Source organism: Macrotis lagotis, chromosome 7, assembly GCF_037893015.1.
Source record: "Macrotis lagotis isolate mMagLag1 chromosome 7, bilby.v1.9.chrom.fasta, whole genome shotgun sequence".
NCBI lineage: Eukaryota > Metazoa > Chordata > Mammalia > Peramelemorphia > Peramelidae > Macrotis > Macrotis lagotis.
The window spans coordinates 209646573-209669978 of NC_133664.1; the positions used below are offsets into that span (position 1 = coordinate 209646573).

At 40.4% G+C, this 23406-nt stretch overlaps 1 protein-coding gene across 2 annotated transcripts in view; it reads left to right on the forward strand.

Annotated features, from left to right (window-relative positions):
- The window catches only part of IQSEC3 (IQ motif and Sec7 domain ArfGEF 3), a 143713-nt gene extending 121491 nt beyond the window's left edge, over nt 1-22222 (forward strand). Inside the window, exons 6-14 of one of the 2 annotated variants that reach the window (XM_074195192.1) lie at nt 4460-4582; nt 5777-5943; nt 7385-7524; nt 8895-9020; nt 10120-10219; nt 10415-10576; nt 13345-13437; nt 16387-16433; nt 20948-22222. In XM_074195192.1, the coding sequence (XP_074051293.1) occupies nt 4460-4582; nt 5777-5943; nt 7385-7524; nt 8895-9020; nt 10120-10219; nt 10415-10576; nt 13345-13437; nt 16387-16433; nt 20948-21391 (1402 nt within the window). In that variant the 3' untranslated portion in view covers nt 21392-22222. Of the gene's footprint in view, nt 1-4459; nt 4583-5776; nt 5944-7384; nt 7525-8894; nt 9021-10119; nt 10220-10414; nt 10577-13344; nt 13438-16386; nt 16434-16523; nt 16599-20947 lie in introns of those variants that run through there. The other variant, XM_074195193.1, reaches the window with a different exon arrangement.
- The last annotated feature ends 1184 nt before the right edge of the window (nt 22223-23406 follow it).

Consider the following 23406-nt stretch of genomic DNA (forward strand, 5'->3'; position numbering starts at 1 on the left):
TCTGTTCCCAAGGGACCAAAGAAGGAAAAATCTTCTTTCCCAATCAGGATGTATAGCTAACACACTGGCAGAGGTAGGGTTCAAAGAGTTTTAGAGCATTGGACTGAATCTAATAAAGTGATATTCTATAGGCATAATTTGGGTTCAAAAATCAGTTTTTCCAACACAAAATAAGGAAAGCATGGTTAGACATAGTTAGGTGTTTATCTTTTGTTTTGTTTTTTTTGTTCTTTGCAGGACAAGATTTTACAGTGGAAAAGTACATAAATGAGAAGGCAGAGGATAGATGAGAATGTGTGGTGGCCCTATCATTGAGTCCATAGGTGAACAGAAAAGAAATGCTAATTCTATAGTCTTTAGCAAGAAGGAGGGGGGGGCATATCACCTTCTTTTATAATGAGAGTTATATCTCCATAGACAATAACTTGCCTCAAGAGAAGAAAAATTTGGACTTCTGTTAGTAAATGGCGTCCAGTGAGTTGCTAGTTTGTTATAAATTGGGGTGATGTGACAGCCGCAAAGTTAATTGAAACCTACTAAAACCTCCAGATCTTTTTCAGAAAATCTGATTTTTTGAACTCAAATTTTGCCTATTGAACATCATCTTAATAGGTTCAGCATATCTTCCAAGGTAAACCCATGATCCAATTCTTGTAGACCAAGTCCTTTCTCTATCACTATTTTCCTTAATTACTTTCCTCTCACCATAATACCAATCTTATCAATACCCTGAATAAACCTCAACTATTTCTACATCTTCCTTTGGTTGTAACCAGAATCCTTTTCTGTCCACTTTTACAAGTCAAATGCCCAGACAAGTCATCAGTTTTCTTATTTGGACCAAATTCTCATCTCTAACTCTTTGAGTGAAACTTGGAAGAAGAGAAAATGTCTTTATTTTATAGCTACATCCCTGTACTGGCAGGGTGATTCTAAGACACTAGCTCTCTACCCAAGAGAGCCAACTGGGAATCTGAACTCAGAGAGGAGAGGGGCTGTAAGTTAAACCTAACTCCTTGACTTCTTGTTGCTAATCACCTCTCAGCTATACATTCTTCATTATCTGAAACCTATTCTAACCCTCTTCCCAACAGATATACATAATGGAGGTTCATAAAAGTGAAGAAAGTAAATTCTTAAGATTTGATCTGGTATAAAGAGGGTCTTAAAATGTACAGGGTGAGGTGGAGCCTGGGAATATAGAATGACTTGTGCCTTCTGAATAGGTTTTAAGATACAGTTAACTACCACCAGCAGGAGATGGCAAGTGGAACTATGTCTGATTCCCAGTCTTCTAATCTGTTACTCCTTCTTAGCACTTGTCATTCCTGTAATTTCTATCCTTTATTCTTCACTCTGATTTAAGCAAAAGACATAGCCCTTAAACATCAGAACCTGCCCAAGATGGGCAATTCTGCAAACCAAGAAAATCTGTTCTGCCACAATGGTGAGCTTGTATGTCTATGGTCAGTCACAAGGTAATTGAACTTCTCCATTTCCTGATTTATCAAATGAGGGAAATGGATTAGATGACCTCTAAGGTCCCTTAAAATTCTAAATCTATGAACCCTGCAAAATTCTAGGCTACTTGACAGAGGTTTGAGGGATATTCAAGCTCCTGAGATTCTTTCTTTCTCTCCTGGAAAAAAGACTAAAGTTAAATGGGAAAATCTGGGTATGTTAGATATACCCAGAGGCAAAAAGTCTTGTGAAAAGCCCAATGAATTTTGGAAACAGATGATAGATGATTGAGGCACAACTCTGATACTTCCTTGTGACCTTGGGTAAGTCTCTTAACCTTCTAGGAGACTTAGTTTACATATCTGAAAATTAAAGGGTTGAACTAGATGAGTTAGTTCTAAGGCTCCTTCCAGCACTAAATTTTGTCATCCTGTGAATCCTAGGGAAAGGAAGACAGGTGAATCTGGCACAGAGCCATATCTTCTTGTCAAACCAGTGAGCTAGTCTAGCTTGACAGAGCCTCTGGCAATCATGTGGGACTATAAAAATAACCAAAGGAAAGAAGATTGGAGGAGAAAGCAGGCTGGGGTGAGAGAGGGAAAGGGAAGGGAGGGGAGAGGAACACTCAGCTCTTAGAGTTTCTTCAGCTCCATAAACTACCTTTAATGACTCCTGTGATCATCTTCAGGTTGAAAGAAAAGAAAAATCAGGCAAGCAAATAAACAATTCTCCATGGATGGCTTATCTTGCTTCATGGGATCTAGATTTTTCTTTCTTGGTGAACAAACTGTGGGCAGAGGCATCCCCAGGCTGGTGGAAAGATCCATCCTTGGAAGAATTTGTACCTTGAAGCAGTTGGGGGAGGGGTTAGAGGTCACAGGATTATAGGATTTAATATTGGAAGAGACCTGAGAAATCTATGCTTTCTCATTTATATTTATATGTATGTACAAAGATAAATGTACTAGCCTTTGCACGTGCATGTGTGTGTGTGTGTGTGTGTGTGTGTGTGTGTGTGTGTATTTGGTGGTAAAGGAAGGGAAAAAAGGCCTGATGAGAAATGGGAAATAAAGAAAATTCCTGAAGACATACAACTCTACCCAGAGCTACCTCTGTCCAGAAGTCCCATAGATAAGAGGAATTTATTACATAGAAGCCTGAGGAATGAGGGTGGACCAAGATCTACTCATTGTTCTTAGATATGCTCATTGTGCATAAATAAAGAGATGGGTAGGCAAGACCTAAAAGGGAAACTCAAATTCAAACCATAGAGAAATAAAAGGGCAGGTCAAAACAAGGTAGGATGTGGTAGAAAAATAATAGCAATACTACTAATAATAATAATAATAATAATAGCATTTATATATGCACTTTAATGTTTACAAAACACTTTACAAACAATTCTCACAACTCCTCTGAGAAGTAGATATTATTATTATTCCCATTTTAATAGAAACTGAAGCAGAGAGAGGTTAAATGTTCTTCCCACATTTACACAGCTATTAAGTGTCCAAGGTCAGATTTGAACTTAGGTCTTTAAGACTCTAGGTCAAGCACTCTATCATTAGCTGCCTCTAATAAGCAGACACAGATAGAGACTCATAACATTAAAATTCCTTTCCATAAACATATTCAGTTTTGCCAAGGGCATTCTTCACAACAGTTCTATGATATAAAAACATGCATTATATTATCTCCATTTCACAGGTAAGGAAATGTGCTTAGTGCAAGAAAACATGACTTACCTGGGGTTATGTAGTTAATAAGTAGTAGAGCGGGATTTGAATTTTTCTTATCCCAAGATGAGCCTTCTTTCTGCTATTCCAATAAAATTTCAGAGATCATCCCCTTCATCTTGAACATGAATATCCCCTGTCTAACATCTCCTGATAAATGATTGACCAATTTTCTTTTTTTTTTTTTTTGCAAGGCAAATGGGGTTAAGTGGCTTGCCCAAGGCCACACAGCTAGGTAATTATTAAGTGTCTGAGACTGGTTTGAACCCAGGTACTCCTGACTCCAGGGCCGGTGCTTTATCCACTTCGCCACCTAGCTGCCCCAACTGGCCAATTTTCTCTTCAAGATTTCTTAGTCATGAAGAGGTAGCAATTACAGTAGTGTTAGGAATTGTCAACTAAGGCAGCTTACTGGGGGATGGTTCTGTTTAAGTTTACTAATATGATGTATCCTCCAACACATATAATTTCCAGTCTCTGAGCCTTAGTTTCCTCATCTGTAAAGTGAACTAGGTTTATAGAATTTAGAGTTGGACCTTAGACATCATCTGGTCCAATCCTCTTAATAATAATAGCTAACATTTAAATAAGGTTAGCAAAGCACTTGACATACATTATCAAACTTAACCCTCACAACTGTGGGACAAAGTGGATGCAACAGGTTTTATTGGTGACATTTTCAAAAGTGAGGGACCTTGAGGTCAGAGCAGTTGAGTATCATAGCTAGAGTCATTTAGTAATAAATAGAAGACTTAAGATTTGAATCTATGACATCTGACCCTAACTCTAAAAGCAAATCTCTTTTCCACTTGGAGCATCTCTGACTATGGTATCTGTGATTCAGAGAGGACTATTTCATTTTGATATGTCTGTCATCTAACATAATGTTTAGAATATAAACATTTAATAAATGCCTGCTGATTATTTAAGTCTTTGGAGCTTAATACAGCACTTTCATGCTCATTGACTGATGTCTGTTTGGCTTTGAAATATCAGCTGGAATAACATGGGGTCACAATGAGTGATAAAAGAGATTAGCGGTAGACTTTAGACTCATCCTCTCCCTTCTTTTTTTCATCTCTAACCCACTACCCATGGCCATAAAAGCTAAGAGTTTCAATATAGTGAGAGTAGAGGTTGATCTATGATCTATGTAAATGGAAAATCTGGTTCTTCCTATTGATGAAAAATTTTTCAGGATGAGTCCTATTCTAATCATCTCCTTCTTCTATTCTATCTCTGCTCCTACCAATCCCCCCAAGCTGTGTGGTGGATGAAATGGATTTTTCCAACATGGAATTAGATGAGGCTCTGAGGAAATTCCAGGCCCATATTCGAGTCCAAGGTGAGGCCCAGAAGGTGGAGCGGCTCATCGAAGCTTTCAGGTAGGAGTGTCCTTGAGCTGTAACCCCAATCCCATCCAACTCCTAAGAGCTTCAGTTGCTGGGAAATGAGACAACATTTAGGAGAGTAGGGAAGAAGTGAAAAAAAGGTCAACGCTTAGAACATTCGTACCTTGGGAATGGGAGATGGGGAGTTATCATCAAAACTTTCTCTACTTACCATCCCTCAGGGTTCATCCATGGCAACCAGCCAGACAATCATCAAGTCTTTGCTGACTGACTATTAGGAGAATTGAAACAACAAATGTTTATTAAAATGCCAGCTCCATGCAGAGCACTGTGTTGGGGAATGTAAATGAGATGAAGGTTAGATAAAATAAGATTCTGGTCCTCATGGAGATTATCATCTAATATGGGGCAGCTAGGGCGACCTAGTGGACAGAGTGCCAGGCCTGGAGTCAGGAAGACCTGATTTCAAATCTGACCTCAGACACTTAGTAGCTGTGTGACTCTGAGTAAGTCACTTAACCCTATCTACCTCAGTTTCTTCACCTGTAAAATAAGCTAAAGAAGAAAATTACGAATACTCCATTATGTTTGCCAAGAAAACCCCAATAGGGTCATGAACAGTCAGACACAACTGAAATAACTGAACAACAAAAAAGCCCAGTAGGGGAATACAGTGTATTAGGGAGATACAAAATTAGATCCACCAATTCTATCAACTAGAATCATTCAGATTTCTAGAAGGTGCCATTCAAATTGGGCTTTAAAGACTGGATTCAATCAGAGAAGAACAGGAATTCCATTCCATGCTTAGAGAACAGTGTGAGTAGAGGCATGAAGGAAGTACTGTGGGACATGTCAAGTAATATGAGAAGTGATCCCTCCAACCCAGAGAATATAGTCTAAGTTAGGGAGACAAAAGTAACATAAGAAAGGACAATTAACAAGGAACAATTAACCAAGTATTTCAGCCACATATACATATATATGGACATAGATATATGTAAGCCCACATATCTGCCTGTGAATATTACAAAGCATAGGCATATTAGTTGGACAACTTGAGAATCTGTCCTATATATAAAGACCCCAGGTTCCTATTCCATTCATGCTGCTATCTCATTTTTTAAAAGTTCTTAAATGCATGTACTCTGTAGTCCCCTCCTGTAATGTAAGGAGAAAGAGGAAGACCAGAAGTCTCAATAGGCATGTTCTATATGTTTCCCAAAGCCAGCGTTACTGCATGTGCAATCCTGAGGTAGTCCAGCAGTTCCACAACCCTGATACCATCTTCATCCTGGCCTTTGCCATCATCCTTCTCAACACGGACATGTATAGTCCCAATATCAAACCTGATCGGAAGATGATGCTGGAGGATTTCATCCGGAACCTGAGAGGTATGAGGAAAGTGATGAGACTGTTGCTTTAACCCTGTTCTATAAGTGCTAGAACTGTTAACTCCAAGTGATGGTTGAGGGTTGATAGGAGGGTGTATATCTTGAGGGTGACCTTCTCTGAATGCATGCAAGCATTGGGTCCCCCTTGCCTCTTCCCCTTCCATTCAACAAGACTGAGGCTACCTCCATGAAGCAGCCTAGGAAAATCTATGTGCTGCCAGATTCTTAACCAGAATTTCTTTTTTTTTTTTAGAAAGATTTTATTTATTTTGAGTTTTACAATTTTCCCCCCATTCTTGCTTCATTCCCCCCACCCCCATAGAAGGCATTCTATTAAGTCTTTACATTCATTCCATGTAATACATTGATCTCAGTTGAATGTGATGACAGAGAAATCATATCCTTAAGGAAGAAAAATAGAGTATAAGATAGTAAAATTACATAATAATATAACTTTTTTTTTCTAATTTGATGGTAGTCTTTAGTCTTGTTCAAAGTCCATAATTCTTTCTCTGGATACAGATGGTACTCTCCATTGCAGATAGCCCAAAATTGTTCCTGGTTGTTGTACTCAAGGGATGAGCAAGTCCATCAAGGTTGATCATCACCCCCATGTTGCTGTTAGGATGTACAATGTTTTTCTGGTTCTGTTCATCTCGCTCAGCATCAGTTCATGCAAATCCTTCCAGGCTTCCCTGAATTCCCATCCCTCTTGTTAACCATAATTTCTAAGAACCATCTTCCTAACCCATGAGGTATAGAACATTGGACAAATGTCCCCCACCCTTCCCATCCCCCCTATTCTAGGTGACGTTTGTCAATGTAGACCTAGAATCTCCTGACTCTCCACTACATTTGTGATTTTAGATGTTCTATCTCTCTGAGTTTCATTTCCTCATCTTTAAAATAAAGGAGTTGAATTAAAAACTCTGAAGTTTCCTTCCCTCTCTAATATTCTGTGACTCTGAGTGCCAACAAGTCTCAAATCCCATCTCATTTAAGCCAGCTAACAGATAATTTCCTGGTCTACTAGTCTTAACTTCCCAACTGCCATTGAACCATAGAACCAATGTTGGGGTAGAAGAGACCTACCAACAGCATTCTAGAATTGGGATATATGTGTTCACTTTCCTCTTTCTTGCTTGCTCAAAGTTGGATTTTTTTTTTCAGGTAAAGGCTATCAGTCTGGCTGACTTTAGAACCATCCTATTTTAGCTAAAGAAAACATAGTACAAGGATTTATAAAAGAAAGGAGTATCTAAAGGCATTCTGTCTCACCTGGCAGGGTGAGAATTAGAAGAAGAATAATGATGTTATCCTTTAGACATTCTGGGAGTTCAGGGACAGTAGCCACAGTGGGTCACTCCTTGCCTTGGTTGAGGAGAAGGAAAGTTGCCTCTTTTGCCTAGTTCATCAGCTCTGTTATATCTTGTTTTGATAGGTGTGGATGATGGAGCTGACATACCCCGAGAGCTGGTGGTGGGCATCTATGAAAGGATCCAGCAGAAGGAACTGAAATCCAATGAGGATCATGTCACCTATGTTACCAAGGTGGAGAAGTCCATTGTGGGCATGAAGACAGTAAGTCATAACTATCCAACAACTAGACCAATATAGGAAGGATCTGCTATGCACAGGGGACTCCTCTCTTTTGGTTGCTGCTTCTTCCCCTGATGTCTTTTTGTTCCTAGTCTCTTTCATTTTCCTTTCTCTTACCATTTCTGGTCCATTCTGTCTGCCCTCCTCTTTCACTCCTCATCCCCCCCACACCTTGCTGGGCCTTTAAGATGAAACAAACTGAGATGAGATGCTTCTTAGTGATTAGGCTATGGTATCTCTTTCCTTGGGACAGGACAAATTGTTACTGTTCTGGGTTGATTTTAGTGTTGTCTGAGGGAAACCAGGAGATGGTGGGGAGGAGACAGGATAGGCTAGCAAGAAAACCTTTATTCTCTAGGGAATAAATCCCAAGAACTCTGAGTATCCTTGAGATGGGAAGTTTTGTGATAGAATGAAAACATTCTTTATTGGAGTTCCAACTTTAGCATCACTGGACTTGAGTTCAAATCCAGTACTACCATTTCTAAGTTATATGTCCCTGAAAAGGTCATATAACTAACTCATTTGGGTCTCAGTTTCTTCATCAACAAGTATCAAGAGCCTACCATGTGGCAGACACTCTTGCTGAACATTCTACAAATATGATCTCATTTGTTCTTCACAATAAAACTGAGTGGTGGGTGTTATTACTATGCCCATTTTACATTTGGGGAAACCATGGCAGTCAGAGATCAAATGACTATTAAATGAGAGAGTTAAACTAGAATTCTATGATCTCGTGATCCTTCATTTGGTGTAGTGGAGAGGTCACTGACATGAGCTTTCATCCCAGCTTTTCCACTAATTAGCTGTGTGACCTTGGGCAAGTCACTCTGCTTCTGTCTTCATTTATCAAGTGAAGAGATTGAATTATGTGATCTGCAAGGCCTCTTTCACCTCTTACATTCTGTGATTCCATCTTCTGTGGAGGGGAGGTTAATGGGAAAAAGGACACATGTCTCACCTTCCTCCTCTGCTCTATTTTCTTCTTTTTAAAGTTCCTATTTCACCTAAGCTGTTTTTCCTTTGTAAAGTCTTCACCCTAAGCTCCACAGTGGAAACATTTGACTTCCAGAGGGTTGACTATGGCAGAGCAGAGAGAATGTACTGTCTTAAGAGTGAAAAGACTAGGGGTTCAGCTCTTGGCTCTCCATGGTGTTTGTGATTCTGAACAGATCATTTAATTTTTCTGGGCCTCAATTTCTCCATATTTAAAGTGAGAGTTGGACAAAATGATCTAAAGGTCTCTTTCTAGCTCTAAAATTCTGAATCTGAGTCTGTGGTTAGGAAATATTCCTTCCCCCTCTTCCCTCCTGCCATCCTCAGCCTGAATTCTTCTCCTCTCTGCCCAGGTGCTGTCAGTCCCACACCGCCGCCTGGTCTGCTGCAGCCGTCTCTTTGAGGTGACTGATGTGAACAAGCTACAGAAGCAGGCAGCTCACCAAAGGGAGGTGTTCCTCTTCAATGACCTGCTGGTGGTGAGAAGACCTCTGGACCTGGGAGGGCTTAGGTCTTCCCTCAAAGGAGCCTCCCTCTTCTCCTGCCCCTCTCTCTTTTTCCTTCTTCCTCCCCCTTTACCCCTTCTCTCCCTCTCTCTCCCCCATTTCTTCCCTCTCTCTTTCTCCTCTCTCCCTCTCTCTATCTTCTTTCTTTCTATGTATCTCCTCCTTTCTTTCTCCTTCCCTTCATTTCTTCCTCTTCTCTGTCTCTCTTCCCTCTCCCTCTCTTCTCACTCTCTCCTTCCTTTCATTTTTCTCATTACTTCCTTCCTTACCCTCTTTCCATCTTATCCACTATAAGATATTCCTCCACATTATGTTTATAAGCATAAATGTATGTTTACATATGCACATATAAAACCTTTCCATCATTTACATCTCTCAAAAAGTGGGATGGGCTGTCTCAGAAGTTAGTGAGTTTTCCATCATTCTGGTCTTCGATCAGAGACTGGATGGCCACTTGTTGGGGAAGTTTTGTGGAATTCTTATAATGAACCTAAACAGGAATCCCCCCTAAAACATCCTCAACAAGAGATCATCTCCATGCCAATCAAAGACCTAAAGTAACAGAGAGTTTTTCTGAAACATCCCAGGCCAGTCATTAGTCTAAAGGACCTCTTCTAGCTCTGAAATTCAGGAGTTCTGTGATGAGGTCATGTTATAATATGTATAAGTAGCTGGCTTTCCCTGGGGAAAGGAGACTTCCAAGGGATCAGATGAGGTCCATTTCTCTCAAATTCAGTTGCCAGCCCTATTGTCCTTTCTAGTTAGTAAAAGTGTCACAACTATTATTATCCATAAAGAAAGACATGGAAGGGGGAAGAGGTGTGCAAAAGGTTTCACAAAGTAATAGTGAGACTGGGAAGAAGACTTGGGCCTTGAGGAAAGGCTGGTTCTCTAACTTTGGTGTGTGTGTGTGTGTGTGTGTGTGTGTGTGTGTGTGTGTATTTTTACGAGGGTATCTGTCTGTCTGTCTGAATCTGTTTTTTATGTGAATATCAGCAGCATCTTTTATGTACTTTGATGCATCTGTGCATGTATATATGTGTGCATGTATCTGACTTTTTTTCTTGGGCAGATCCTCAAGCTTTGCCCAAAGAAGAAGACCTCCTCTACATATACTTTCTGCAAATCAGTGGGCCTGCTAGGGATGCAGTTCCACCTTTTTGAGAATGAGTGTAAGTCTGTCTCAAAGCTGGAGCTGAGGACAGTGGGTGATAGTTTAAGGGGGTGTGTAGGGAAGAGGAAAGGAGGGTTATTAATGAGATGACTTTGGGGGTAGAGGGCAAGTCCTGCCAAAGGGCCAGGTCTCCCTGAGACTTCCTGTTTTCCTTTCTCACTCTATGTGGGGGGTCTCTCTATTCATTTTTCAGATCACTCCCATGGCATCACCCTAGTGATCCCAGTTTCAGGCTCAGAAAAGAAGCAGGTATTGCATTTCTGTGCTCTGGGATCAGAAGATTTGCAGAAGTTTGTGGAAGACTTGAAAGAATCCATTGCTGAGGTCACAGAGCTGGAGCAGATCCGAATTGAATGTAAGGCCGCTAATGTATTGCAAGACTACACAGGGGAAGGGAAGAGCAAGGAAGGATTTTCTTTGGGAGTGGGAATGGGGAGGGAGAAAGAGGGAAAGAGGAAAAAGGAAGGAGGAAAGAGAAAGAAACAGAATCTTCTAGGAGGGCAGAGAGTCTTGTTCTTTTAGCAACTTTAGCCTTTCACCACACACACACACACACACACACACACACACAAACACACACAGACACCCTCAAATATGACTCTTTCTGCCTTTCCTTTTTCTTTGCATCTCTTTGCATCCCACCCAAACAGAGCAGTCTAAAAAGTAGACAATAAATAATTATAGTGCTTATTTTTTTTCCTTTTTCAAGTGCACACATGCTTAATGAATAATAGTTGTTTATAAAGGGCTTTTACAACCCTTTAAGGTAAGTAGTCTGAGAATGAGAAAAATGAGTTTCAGAGAGCTTGCATAATAAATAAGAAACAGAGTTAAGACTTCAACTCAGATTTAAGCAAGGAACCCCAATCAAATAAAGTAATCATTTCTGAAGCAGCTGGCATGATATTTTTATATCTAGTTTAATGTAAAAGTTATGTTTAGTTCCTAGTTGAAAGTGATTCACTAATTATTTTTTATTTAAGCAACATAAACACAGTTGGCCAGCCTGGCACGAATGTCCATTTATTAAATTTTATAGTCTAAATATGGTAATATGTTACATATGTCTCTTAAGGGGAAAAAGATAACTAAAGATAAATTAATTAAGTAAAGAAACATGAATAACAATTTCAGATAAAAATATACTTCATGTCTGTGTCATAGTCACTGAATGGAAATATTTCTAAATTAATATAGACACAATTTTTGGAGAATGAAAAAATATTGTTCCCCTTCTTCAAATTGAGCTACTTCTGAAATTATGTTCTGATTCTTTCCAACATTATTAATCTGACACTTTTTAGTCTAGAAAATACCTCAGGGGCGGCTAGGTGGCATAGTGGATAAAGCACCGGCCCTGGAGTCAGGAGTACCTGGGTTCAAATCCGGTCTCAGACATTTAATAATTACCTAGCTGTGTGGCCTTGGGCAAGCCACTTAACCCCATTTGCCTTGCAAAAAAAAAAAAACCTAAAAAAAAATACCTCAGTAAATTTTTAAAGAAAAAGTAAAAGAAAACATATTAAAAATAAAATCTAACAGCTCTATTGATTTTTTGTCTCTGAAATGTATTTCATTAAAACTTCCTTTCTAGGATTCATTTCTACAATCTATTTAAAAACTAAAAATAACATTTTTTTTCAGATATTCTTCCCTTGAGAAGAATAGATTGGTTCAGGAATACCACCTTGGCTCAGATTCTGTTCTGATCTGAATAAAGTATAGAAAATATAATGGAAACTATGTAAATGTCCTCTGCACAAATCTTCCTGGACCTAATGATGCTAAATACAATTCATATTTTTTAGGAAAGAACTGAGAAACATATTTATTTCAGTCCTTCAAAAAGTCCATGATTAATCAATATGAATTCTCACTTGACTAATGGAATTCACAGTCTCTACTAAAAAAAAAAAACCTTAATAATCAACCCCCATGAATTGTATCCTTGTGTAGATGTATCTCTGTGTGGAAACTTATATGTGGTTGCATCTGCAAATACATGTATGTTTGCACACACGTTTATGTGTCGGTCTCTCTATCTCAGGCCAAAAACATTTGTTACCCAGGGATAACCTCCTTCTCATGAACCTATTTAAATTTAGCCATTCCAGGCCTTGGATGACAGATATGTATGTCATTGTGCTTTTCCTGGCACCTGAAAACTTGCATTGTGATAACATAGGTGCCCCACACCCATCATGATGAGGAATTGAAGTAGGTGTTTGGAGGAGTTCTAGATCCTCTTGCCTTTTCTAATCAAAAGTAAAATATCTCTCTAGGAATTATGAATGCATCGATATCTGGTTATAAAGTACTAATCATCTTATTCAGATAATGCAAAGAGCAAAGGAGTAAATGAAAGTGTGACACTACAGGGAAAACAAGAGATGGGTCAAGAGAAAACACAAGAAAAGTCAAAGAAAAAAATTAAGGAAAAAACAAGGAAGGGGAGATGAAAAAGGAAATCATTATGGAAAAAATATCTTGGAAACAAATAGAACAATTCTTTAAAAATGGACAGCTAGGTGGTACAGTGGATACAGCACCAAGCCTAAGAATCAGGAAGATTCATCTTCCTGAGTTCAAATCTGACCTTAGACATTGATTAACTATGTGAGTACAGGCAAGTCACTTAATCCAGTTTGCCTCAGTTTCCTCAGCTGTCAAATGAGGTGGAGAAGAAAATGGCAAACTACTCCAATATCTTTATTTTAAAAAATCCCAAATCAAGCACAACTGAAAAAAACTAAACTGAATCTTTGTCGGGGGGGGGGGACTTCAATTTTAAAAAATGTATTTATTTAAGGGCAAAGGAGAATTCCAAAGCACCATCATTGATCTTAATATCTTTAATTCCCTGAGAATTAGACCTCAGGACCAAATTCTTAACAAGTTTGACTGTGTCCAGTACTGCTCTGACTGGAGAAGTAAATTTAGGAAGTCTCATCTCCTCTGGAGGCCACTTCTCAGCCCTGATCTCAGTTTTTGCTTCTCATGGCTCTTTTTTAGATGCTGTTGCTCCTTTTCCTCTCTCCCTTCCCCTTAAAGTTTCTCGTTCCAGCTCTTCCCAACCTCTATCTTTTATTTTCTGTCTTTTTACTCTCTTCTCCTATCCCCCAGGGGAGCTAGAGAAGCAGCATGGAACCAAGACTCTTTCATTTAAGTCCAGTGGAACGCAACCTGACCCACAGTCAAAACAAGGATCTCCTACAGGTAAACAACCTCTCAAAGTCTTGGCTGTCCAAGGCCAGATCCTTTGAACTCTTGTCTCCCTCACCTAGCTGCAGAAAAATCCCAGAACTTTGAACTCTATGAGGAGCTCCATCAAGAATAATAGTTTTGAGGGGCAGTTAGGTGACATAGTGTATAGAGCACTAGCCCTAGAGTCAGGAAAACATGAGTTCAAATCCGGCCTCAGACACTTAATAATTACCTAGCTGTGTGATCTTGGGCAAATCACTTAACCTCATTGCCTTGCAAAAACCTAAAAAAAAAAAAAAACCCCAAGAATAATAGCTTTGATTTCCTGGAAAATTATTTTGAAAGAAGCAATTTCCATGTATCTCATTGTCCCTTTCTAATGAAGAGCTCCAAGCTCACAGAGGAAGGAAAAAATTCCATTTTTACTGAAGTGAAAACTGAGACTCCAAAAGCTGACTTTCGTTACCAGTCACTGGAGAAAAGGAAGGGCCCAGTTATTCTGTCTTCTAGGGTGTCTTGTTCAGGTCTTTTTGAAAAATAGCAGTGCCCATAAGTGTATTGGTGGTTATTCAGACCAAAACAAAGGAATTTTTTTAGAAACTCCAGGAGAATAATATAGTTTGGTGACTTAAGGAAAGGAGGCAAGAATGAGAGAGGTGTCCTGATCTCCCATTCATTTTAGTGCCTCAGCTGTGCATTTTTTCACAAGTTAAATAACATGGTATAAGCCACTCTATATCTCCCTAGACCTTGGTTTTCTCATCTGTAGAAATAAAAGGAGAGAACTCAGGTTGATTTTCCTCTTCTACATTTTAGCACAGTTGGCATTATATTTTCCAGACTACCCTTTAATGCAATTTTTAAAATCTTTTCACAAATTATTCATTTCCACAAATTCAAGTGAGGGCAAATTTGTGTTGGTTTTACCCATAGGTCCCTGACCCTTCCTTCTCCCTATCACCCTTAGATGGTCTATCCTAGATCACTAGGAACAACCAGAAGACAATTTCCCCCTTCTCCTCTTCTACTTTAAACAAAAAGAAAATAAGGAAAAGAAACAGGGTTTAAAACCTATTGAAACAACTAGAATAATTATCTAGAATTCTTCTATAACACCTGACATTTATAGAGAGATTTAAGGTTTACAACATACTTTTCCTTCTAATAATTTTGTGAAGTAGGTAGTTGGAGTTTTATTAGCCCCATTATATAGAAACCAAGTCTCAGAGAAATTAAGTTTAAATGCTTATTGGATTGGATTGGAGTAACTTATTCAGAATCACATAACTAGAAAATGATGGAGAGAAATGAAGGGGGAAAAAAGATAAAGAGTCAAAGAGAGGAAAGTGGTCATTCTTGAGTTTCAAAGTTCAGGAGTTCAGCTGCCTGGTCCTCTGGGATTTCTTACTGACCATGGTGGTCAGTAGGCCCTAGTTCAGAATTGTGAATGGGAGACTGAGCCAGGCAGATAGTCACCACAGGGTCATAACAATTTACTCAACTATTGCTAATATATGAGTTGTTTTTTTATCTGAAGGTTGAAAATTATTCTGTTACATTGAGACTTATGGTAATATCATTGGCTATAACTGAATCTGATCTGAGATCCATTTCTTATTGGGTCTTCAGTAATTTTGCCTTGTGTGGTGGGTTCATGGTTCAGTACTTATCTACATAACTAGTTATGTACTAAATTTGTACTAAATTTCAATACTAGATATTTACTCATAGACACTTTCTATCCCACCCTAGCTTACTTCCATCTTTGATTTACTAGCTTCATTATTCTAGGCAAGTGTAAGGCTTTTCACCAATTGTCCAAGGATGTCATGTCCCTTCACTTCTCTGTTCTAAGGAAGAACTCTAAGTTTACAGGAAGGGGAGAAAAAAACTTTCATTTTTACTGAAGGAAAAGTGACCCAAAATGTTGACTCACCTGAACGAGATTTTTTTCCTGTCAAGAGAGAGCATAGACAAGAGTCCAGTGATTCTGACATATAGGGTGGCTTTTCATTCATTTCCCAAAACCCCCTACCTAGAAATGGAATTTTCCTTTGTGTAATAGCAGTAATTATACTTTTTTGGAGGAGGAAAAAAGGATAGAAACTAAGAGAGGAAATTGGTCATTTGGGGAGTTAAAAGATCAAGAGACTCAGCTGTCTTATCCTCTAGGATTTCTTCTGTTCTCTTGTTGGTCAGAGGCCCTTTATCTAGACTGTTGGATTAGAGACATATGGTCCCAGAAGGATCATAAAAATTTAATAGGGTCTTGTAAATTAGAATAAAGAATGGATATTGTCTCTTTCTTTAATGAGCTCTTTACCTGATAAGTAAGAAAGATAGATAGATGATAGATAGATAGATAGATAGATAGATAGATAGATAGAGATAATTGGATGAATAGATACAAAGATATATAGATACTTAGATGGGTGGATAGGTGCATGTATGTATTTTTGTTTGCATATACATATGGATGACAGAATTATAAGCTCAAAGCTGATGTTCAGAAGACAGAACTTAAACATCTGCCTCTATATACTGTATAGACTGCCTTTAAAGACTTTATATAATTATCAGTCTTTTATTTACATCAATATTTCAGCAGATACATGGTTGAGCCATGTTCATAATCCTTTCTCTTTATACAAACAGATCCCAACCCTTCTATGCCTAAATACACTGCCCATGAATTTCAATGGCCAAAGCAGTATATTCCCTCATGTCCAATTTCCTTTATGATACACCTCATTTAGGTCAATCTTCTGGTATAAATTTCACAGACCCAAGCTCACACCATAGTATAATGAGTCTTCAGAGTAGCCTTCCTATAGACTTAGTAATCTATGGGTTCCAGCTTCCTGTACATGCCAAGTTGCAAATGTGTTTTGAAGGAAGAAGGAGAATTGGGGCTTGCAGCACCAGATTAAAATTCAAGTGTCATGATCTTTCTTTTCAAAGCCACCAAAAGGGAAGCTACTGAGAAGGCGATGGACAGCACAGTGGAGGTAAGTAGAGGCCTCGTTGCTGAGGTGAGTAATTCTCTCCCTCCCTCCCCATCCTGTTCTTCTCACCTTCTCTGTTGTTTCTCTTCTCAGGTATTAATCAATGCCTCCCCAGCCCGACTGACCATTTTACCAATTTCGAGAGATACAATTAAAAGTTACTGCTAGCATGGGTAATGCCACTATTGCCACGCTAAATTAAGCCACAAGCATCTTCCACCTGTTTTTGTCCTTTTTCCTTCCCCCGAGACATGTGACGCTCGGGGCTGAGCTCCCAGATTAACCCCATGGAAATGGAGCTGCTAGGCTCTCCCATGAGGATGCCTCCTACCAAGCCCTATTCCCTAGCAGGCAGAATACTTATTTTCTCAAAGAACCCAAAGATCCTTCTCTCAAACTCTCCTACTACCTGACTTTCTAGATACTTCTAGGCTATCCCTTGTCCTTTCTCTCACCCCTCCAGAAAAAAGGAGTCTGTGCTCATCCATGAGTAATTATCTCCAAAAAGGAAAGTAGATTAGCCTCCAGTGGGGCAGTTTCTTAAGGATTGAACTTTGCCACTTTAGGGTCTATTGTCCCTGAGGAAGCAGAAGGCAAGGGGCCATTGAAGGAATACTTGATTTTTATTTGAAAACCTGTACATGAGTATTTCCCATCTGAATATTTTGCTATCCTTCCCACCTGGGATGTCCCTTCCCCAAAGAAAGTACTCTCAAAGAATAAGTGAGGTGTTAATGGGGAAATGTGTACTTTCTTGGGAGTAGGGAGGGTAGAGAGGGATAGGGAAGCAATAGCATCTGGCCATTGCCTTGTCCCAATTACACTTTTTCAGTGAGGCATGGACCCTGAAGTATTGATTCTGTTAATTCTAGCCCAGGGTCTGGCATCATAAGACTTTTTCCCACTTGCTGGGCAGAGATCACCTGACTCTGTTGGTCAATAAATCCATAATCCCTACTATGGAAAGCTGCCTTGAGTCTCTCATACCCTCCATCTCTCTTTATCAGAAGAGACTTCCTTTCATTCCACAGCCAATAGTCAAACAATTCCTATCTCCAAACAATCTGTCCTCCCCTGCTGTTCCAAACAGCTGGGAGATGCTCTGCCTCTCCCTGAACAGCTAGATGTTTCTCCTCCCTGATATGTGGGAGGAGATATTCACTAAACCTGCCTCATCTCTGGGAAGTCCTAGTAGATCATAATTACCTCTCTGGTTCCTGACCCCCAGCCTGCCACATGCCTCTTTCTGTCCCCCTCATACCTCTTTCTGAAGGAGGCACCTTTACACAAGAGGAGCTTCTAGCCCCATCTGTTGACAACCCAACCCCTCCAGGGTGGGTATTCCATCCACCCCTTGCATCTTCCTGCAGCTGCCCATTGCCTAGCCTTGCAGATAAACACAAGTTCCCAACTCATCCATCTGTTCTATCAATCCCCACCTCACCCCATCCCACATACAGTCTGACCTGTCCAGAGAACAATCAAACTGGTATGTAGTTGTTCCCTCCTAGTTCTGCCCTAAAGGGCCATGTGACTATCTGCAAGGCTGCCCATCTCCCTCAGCCAGCTCCAGGGCCCCTGCTAGGCTCTTTCTTCCTATGCAGAGTCTTGTCTTTGCTGCCCCCATGGCCTGTCAGTTGATTCCCCTACCAAACCCCTTGTCCTCTGCCCTCCCTTCTCATTACCTGGCCGATTCCCTCTGGCAGGCGCTTCTTCATCTTCTCTGAGCTATTCTTACCTGCTACCCATGTTTCATCTTGACTTTCTTTCCTCCTTTTTTTTTTCTTTCATCATCAGGGAAGTGAGGAGGGAAAAGTGTTGAGGGGAGGGGTAAGTGAGTCAATGAGTCAAAATTCTTAGGGAATTTTGTTTTTGATGGACAAGTCTTCTTACCTTCCACCTACCAATTGTCAAAGATGGAAGAAGAGACTGGGTAGGGCCCTGGTGAATGAATGGTGGGGGCTTCTCTAAGAAATCATGTCAGCCTCACTTGACACCTTCTTGAATCTAAGAAAAAATGGAGATAGGAACTAACAATGGGTCAGGAGAGCTCAGAAAAAAAGAGAAAAGAGAGGACAAGTTAGGCAAGAGTGATATTGGGGGAGGTAAGACATTGGGGAATTGGAAGGAAGGGAGGGAACTATGAATCTGGGAAAATGGGAGATGGAGAAAAAAGGCAGAGAAAGACTATCAGAGTTCTATTAAGCTTTTGCTTAATATGAGCATACAGGTATTTTCACACTGAGAGATCTAGGTAGATGAAGTAGCAAGGATTTGAGCTTCGCAATTGTTCTGGCACAATAGAAATTTGCCTAGTTTCCTTCATAGATGATATCTCATCCTGGAAAGTGTCTCCAACAGGGGAAGACAAAAGGTTTGTTGTCTCCTCCATCAGTCCTAGTGATTAAAAAACAACAGCTTTCTAAGAGATGAGAGACAAGGGATCAGACAACAAGGAAGACTTGACCTGCTAAGCTGTATGGTTGGTCTTTTGGTATTTCCCAGAACAGTTGTAAGATAGCTGGAGGAACTTCCCTGCCATTTTGGGCATGTTTCAGGGACAGAAGATGGTACTGGAGGGAAAGGACAGTGAATTAAAAAGGAAGAGGGGGGAATTGATGAGTAATTGTCAGGGGTTGTTTAAGTGGGAAATAAAGTGACAAAGAATATTCCTTGGAGATAGGAGAGAGGGAAGAGCTCTATGGGGAGATGATAGACATCTACTCCCAAAAGGTACAGAGGTTGAGAACCTGTGGATTAGGACTCAGAACCCGGGATAAAATTGATACATCATGATCCTAACTTCTCCATAAAACCACAGACACATTCTTCCTGCTCTTATCCTCTAGCTGATGTTCTTTCATAACCAAGACAGCTATCTCCAGAGGGCAGGGATTGGGAGAAAACATATTGTCCTAGCAAGAAATGTACCTGAAAGATGAGCTAAACCAAGGTGACAGATGTTTGAGATACAAGGGCTCTTAATCAGGTAGACCTATTAGGAAAAACACTGTGTCCCAGGGGAATTCTCAAAAATTTGCGATTTAGCCAATTCTTTCTTTCTCCTCTCTCTTCACCTTTTAACCCACACTGTCCATATAAAGGAAAACTACAAACTTCCCCTATGGATAATGGAGAATTTCCCTTGTTCATTAATTTGCTTAGAATCTTAGAATCCTAGACAATATAGCTCTCACTTCACAAATGAGAGAGCTGAGGTTCAGTTCAGACTATGGGAAAGTCACTTAATCCTGCTAAGCCTCAGTTTCCTCATCTATAAAATGGGGATAAAAATACTCATTGTACCTATCTCAGCAGGTTGTTTTGAGACTTTTATGAGAAAATTAATGTAAAGTGTTTTTGCAAACTTTAAAGTTCTATATTAAATCCAGTTATTAAATGACTTGTCCAAGATAAGCAACAGAGCTGGAGGTTAAACCCAAGTCTCCTAATATTTAATCCAGTATTCTTTTCACTCCTTCTGGGACACTCAGATTTTTTTCCCTAGCTATCCATCATCTAAACAAATCAGTCCAGAATCTCAGAAAGACATTCTGTTGAGCTTTAAATGAAAGAGCCCTCTATTTGAAAAAATCAAAAATCAGACTCTGCTTTGGGAATTAATGTTTCTTGAACCTGATGAGTATGAGAAGAGTGTGGAGTGGAGAAAGGGGGGTGGGAGGGTACTAAATAAATAAATAAGTAAACTCTAGAGTGCCAGACATGCAGGGATTTGTAGGTCCTCCTTAGCCCAAACACAGGGGAACTTTGAGAGGCTCGAACTCTGTCAATACATCTGACCTTTTTTTCATCATAACACCTTTGTGAGACTGGAAGGGAGACTGGGATGACTATTCCTTCTAGAGTGAGGCAAAGGCAGGGAGAAAAACTAATTTTAAGAGGTTCAGTCATTTGACCAAGACCACATGACAAGATGTTAGGATTTTAGAGTACAAAACAACTTTAGAAAGCTTCTTATTTTACAGATTAAAAAAAAACCTGAGATTCTTAGTGGGGAGGGCCTTACCCAGGTCCTACAGCCCCAAATAGGAGCAGAACTGAGACTAGACTCCAAGGCTCCAGACTACCAGGGCTGGTTTGGGGGTGTGGGGTTTTGGGGGGTTGGCATATGCCACAGTGACTCCTCATGGTAGAATCAAGATTAGACCTCAGACACTTTGATCTCTAGCCTTCAGAACAATAAAAGGAACAAAGGGAAGATTTTTCAAATTGGAGGAGACACTAGAATTTTAGTCCAACCTCCTATTTTTATAATGAGGAAAGTGAAGTCTTGGGAGAAAAAAGAGACTAAACTCAGTTAGCAAGAAGGAAAAGCCTGTCCTTAAAATGAAACCTTCTGACTCCAAGTCCAGTGGGAAGACTGTGGGGCTGAGGGCATAGGAGTGGTTGGATGGGCTGTGGGGTTGGGGTAGGGGTGGAGGCTTAGGGTAGCCAGTCCTAGCAGCTGGGAATTGGTCATGTAACATGTCATGCTTCTCTGGCTGTTTCTAAACTAGGTGTCAATTCACAACAGGCTTCAAACGTACCAGCACAACTCCACGCTGGGGCCCGAGAGGGGAGTGCCGCCACCGCCACCGCCACCACCACCATCATCGCCAGGGCTGCCTCCTAATTCCCCAAGGGACCTGCTGCCACCACCGCCACCCACCCCCCCAGGAACCCTGGTGCAGTGTCAGCAGATTGTCAAAGTCATTGTCCTGGACAAACCCTGCCTGGCCCGCATGGAGCCCCTCCTGAGTCAGGCACTCACCTGTTATGCCTCATCCTCTGACTCCTGCAGCTCCACTCCCCTTCGAGGTCCTGCCACACCCGTCAAGATCATCCACCAGCCGCCTCTGCCCCCACCCCCTCCTCCTTATAACCATCCACATCAGTATTGCCCTCCAGGCTCTCTGCTCCAACAAAGGAGATATTCCAGTGGTTCCAGAAGCCTGGTGTAACCATTGCCCTTTCCTCCTTCCCATCTCCACCACCCATTACAAAACCTGGCTATACCCAACAGCACAAATTTACTTCCCACTCTGAATTGTGCTCCTACACCTCCTTTGGGAGCTCCTCACCCCTAGATGGCTCCCCATCCCCACCCCAACAGAGATGCTTGGTTCCTGACTACTGACCACAGTAATATTTCAAAGGAAAAAAATGATCAATGGTACCTCGGTCTCCCTCTCCCAGTCCCACTTTTCTCCTCAAACCTACTATCTTTGCTGAGCCCCAGTACCTGGGGAACCCACCTCAGGTCTCTCTCTCTTCCCTGCCTCCTCATATTCTAATAATGAGTGGGAAGTCCCTTCTTCCATCTACCTTCTCCTTCCCCATACTCCCAAAATCACATCTAGCCCCCAACTTGGACTACAGGCTTACTCCCAACTGGAAATTCAAATGAAGAGGGAGTCAGGAATTCCTCCATTACCCACCTTCACCTTTCCTTCTCCTTCTGCAAAAAGTGAAGGATGGGTGAGACTGCAGACATTGTTTTCTGACTTTAGTTGGGAGTGGTGAAGACAGACAAGGCTGGCATCATAACCCAAGGCTTCCTTGGGAGTAAGCATTTGGGAGTAAGCAGACCTGGTCCTGTTGGAGTAGAGAATGGGCTGAATCCCTCCCTCCTACCCCTAGAGAAGCCAGCTCCTCTACACTTTAAATGATTAACCAAAATTAGCTCATAGAACCACAGAGCTAGACAGGACCTCTACAGCTAGTCTATTCCCCTGCCTTCAGGCAAAACTATACCTAATAGATGCAATCTATTTATCATTTATAAAATCCTTCAGAAGATACTCCATAGCTTTCTTTGGTCATTACTCTAGATCAGTAAGTTCTTGCAAGCTGGATCCTTTTTTCATGATGTCCTCAGAGAACAATTGTCCTTTCTAGAATAATAGTAAGAACTCACATCTCTTTGGCACTTTGTGGTTTACAAAGAGTTTTTCCTCCTGAAAACCTGTGAATTAAGTAATGCAAGCTTTGTCCTCATTTTATGGATGAAGATCTTGAGTCTCAGAGAGCTTAATTAAATGCCTTGTCCTTAGTCACATTGCCAGTGTCGGTTAGGACATAGATCCAGGCTCTTTGAGTCTAAAACCAATGTGTTTTCCACTAAATCATGATGTCTGACTCTCATCCCCCATCTTTGAGGTTCAATAGAAAACTGACTTATGGGGTGAGATGGCCCTAACCTATATCAAATCTTGTAATGAGGCAAACCTCTCCCATCAACTTCTTCCAAAGTCCTAGGTCTCAATGCACCAGGTCTAAATCAGGGTCAGGGCAACAAAAGTTTGTAGTAAGGCTGAATAACTTCCTCTAAATGACATAGTTCTTTTATGAACTTTTACGAACTGACCAGATGATAGTCGATTGTTTCTGGTCCTGATACTATTCACCCCTGTTTCTATAACTTTCAACCAAGTCTCTGTCTTTTTTGACTCCTGTGCCCTAATTTCCATCTTTTATCTGGCCCTGTCTTTCATTTATGAATTCCAATCTGTTACAATATAGGACCCTGAGACTCCTCTCTAGACAGAAGTTCTTTTTTCACTCTTCCCACCTCAACGTTTCTGAAAATTATTCTTCAGTGAAGGTGTAGACTACACCATACAGTGATAGAGTAACAAGGCAGGAATCACTTTTAAAGGATGGAAATCTAAATGTTCATGTTGGGATGGAGAAGGGATAGGTATATCCAAGGAATGATGGATATTTAGGAACAATGGGGCTAGGTGAAAGAATTATAAATGGGAAGCAGAGCCAGAAGGGTGGAGGGAAAATGAGTGGGGGAAATGGCTAATGTACAAAGGTCATGAATTGGGGATTGATTAGAAACAAGACTTATGAGTGGAGTTATGAAAAAAGAGATAAAGGCAGTCTAAAATAAATAAATTTTCATTTTCATAAAGTCTTAGACATAGATTAAAAATGAACCTCATAAATGCAAGATGTAAATTTAACTAGA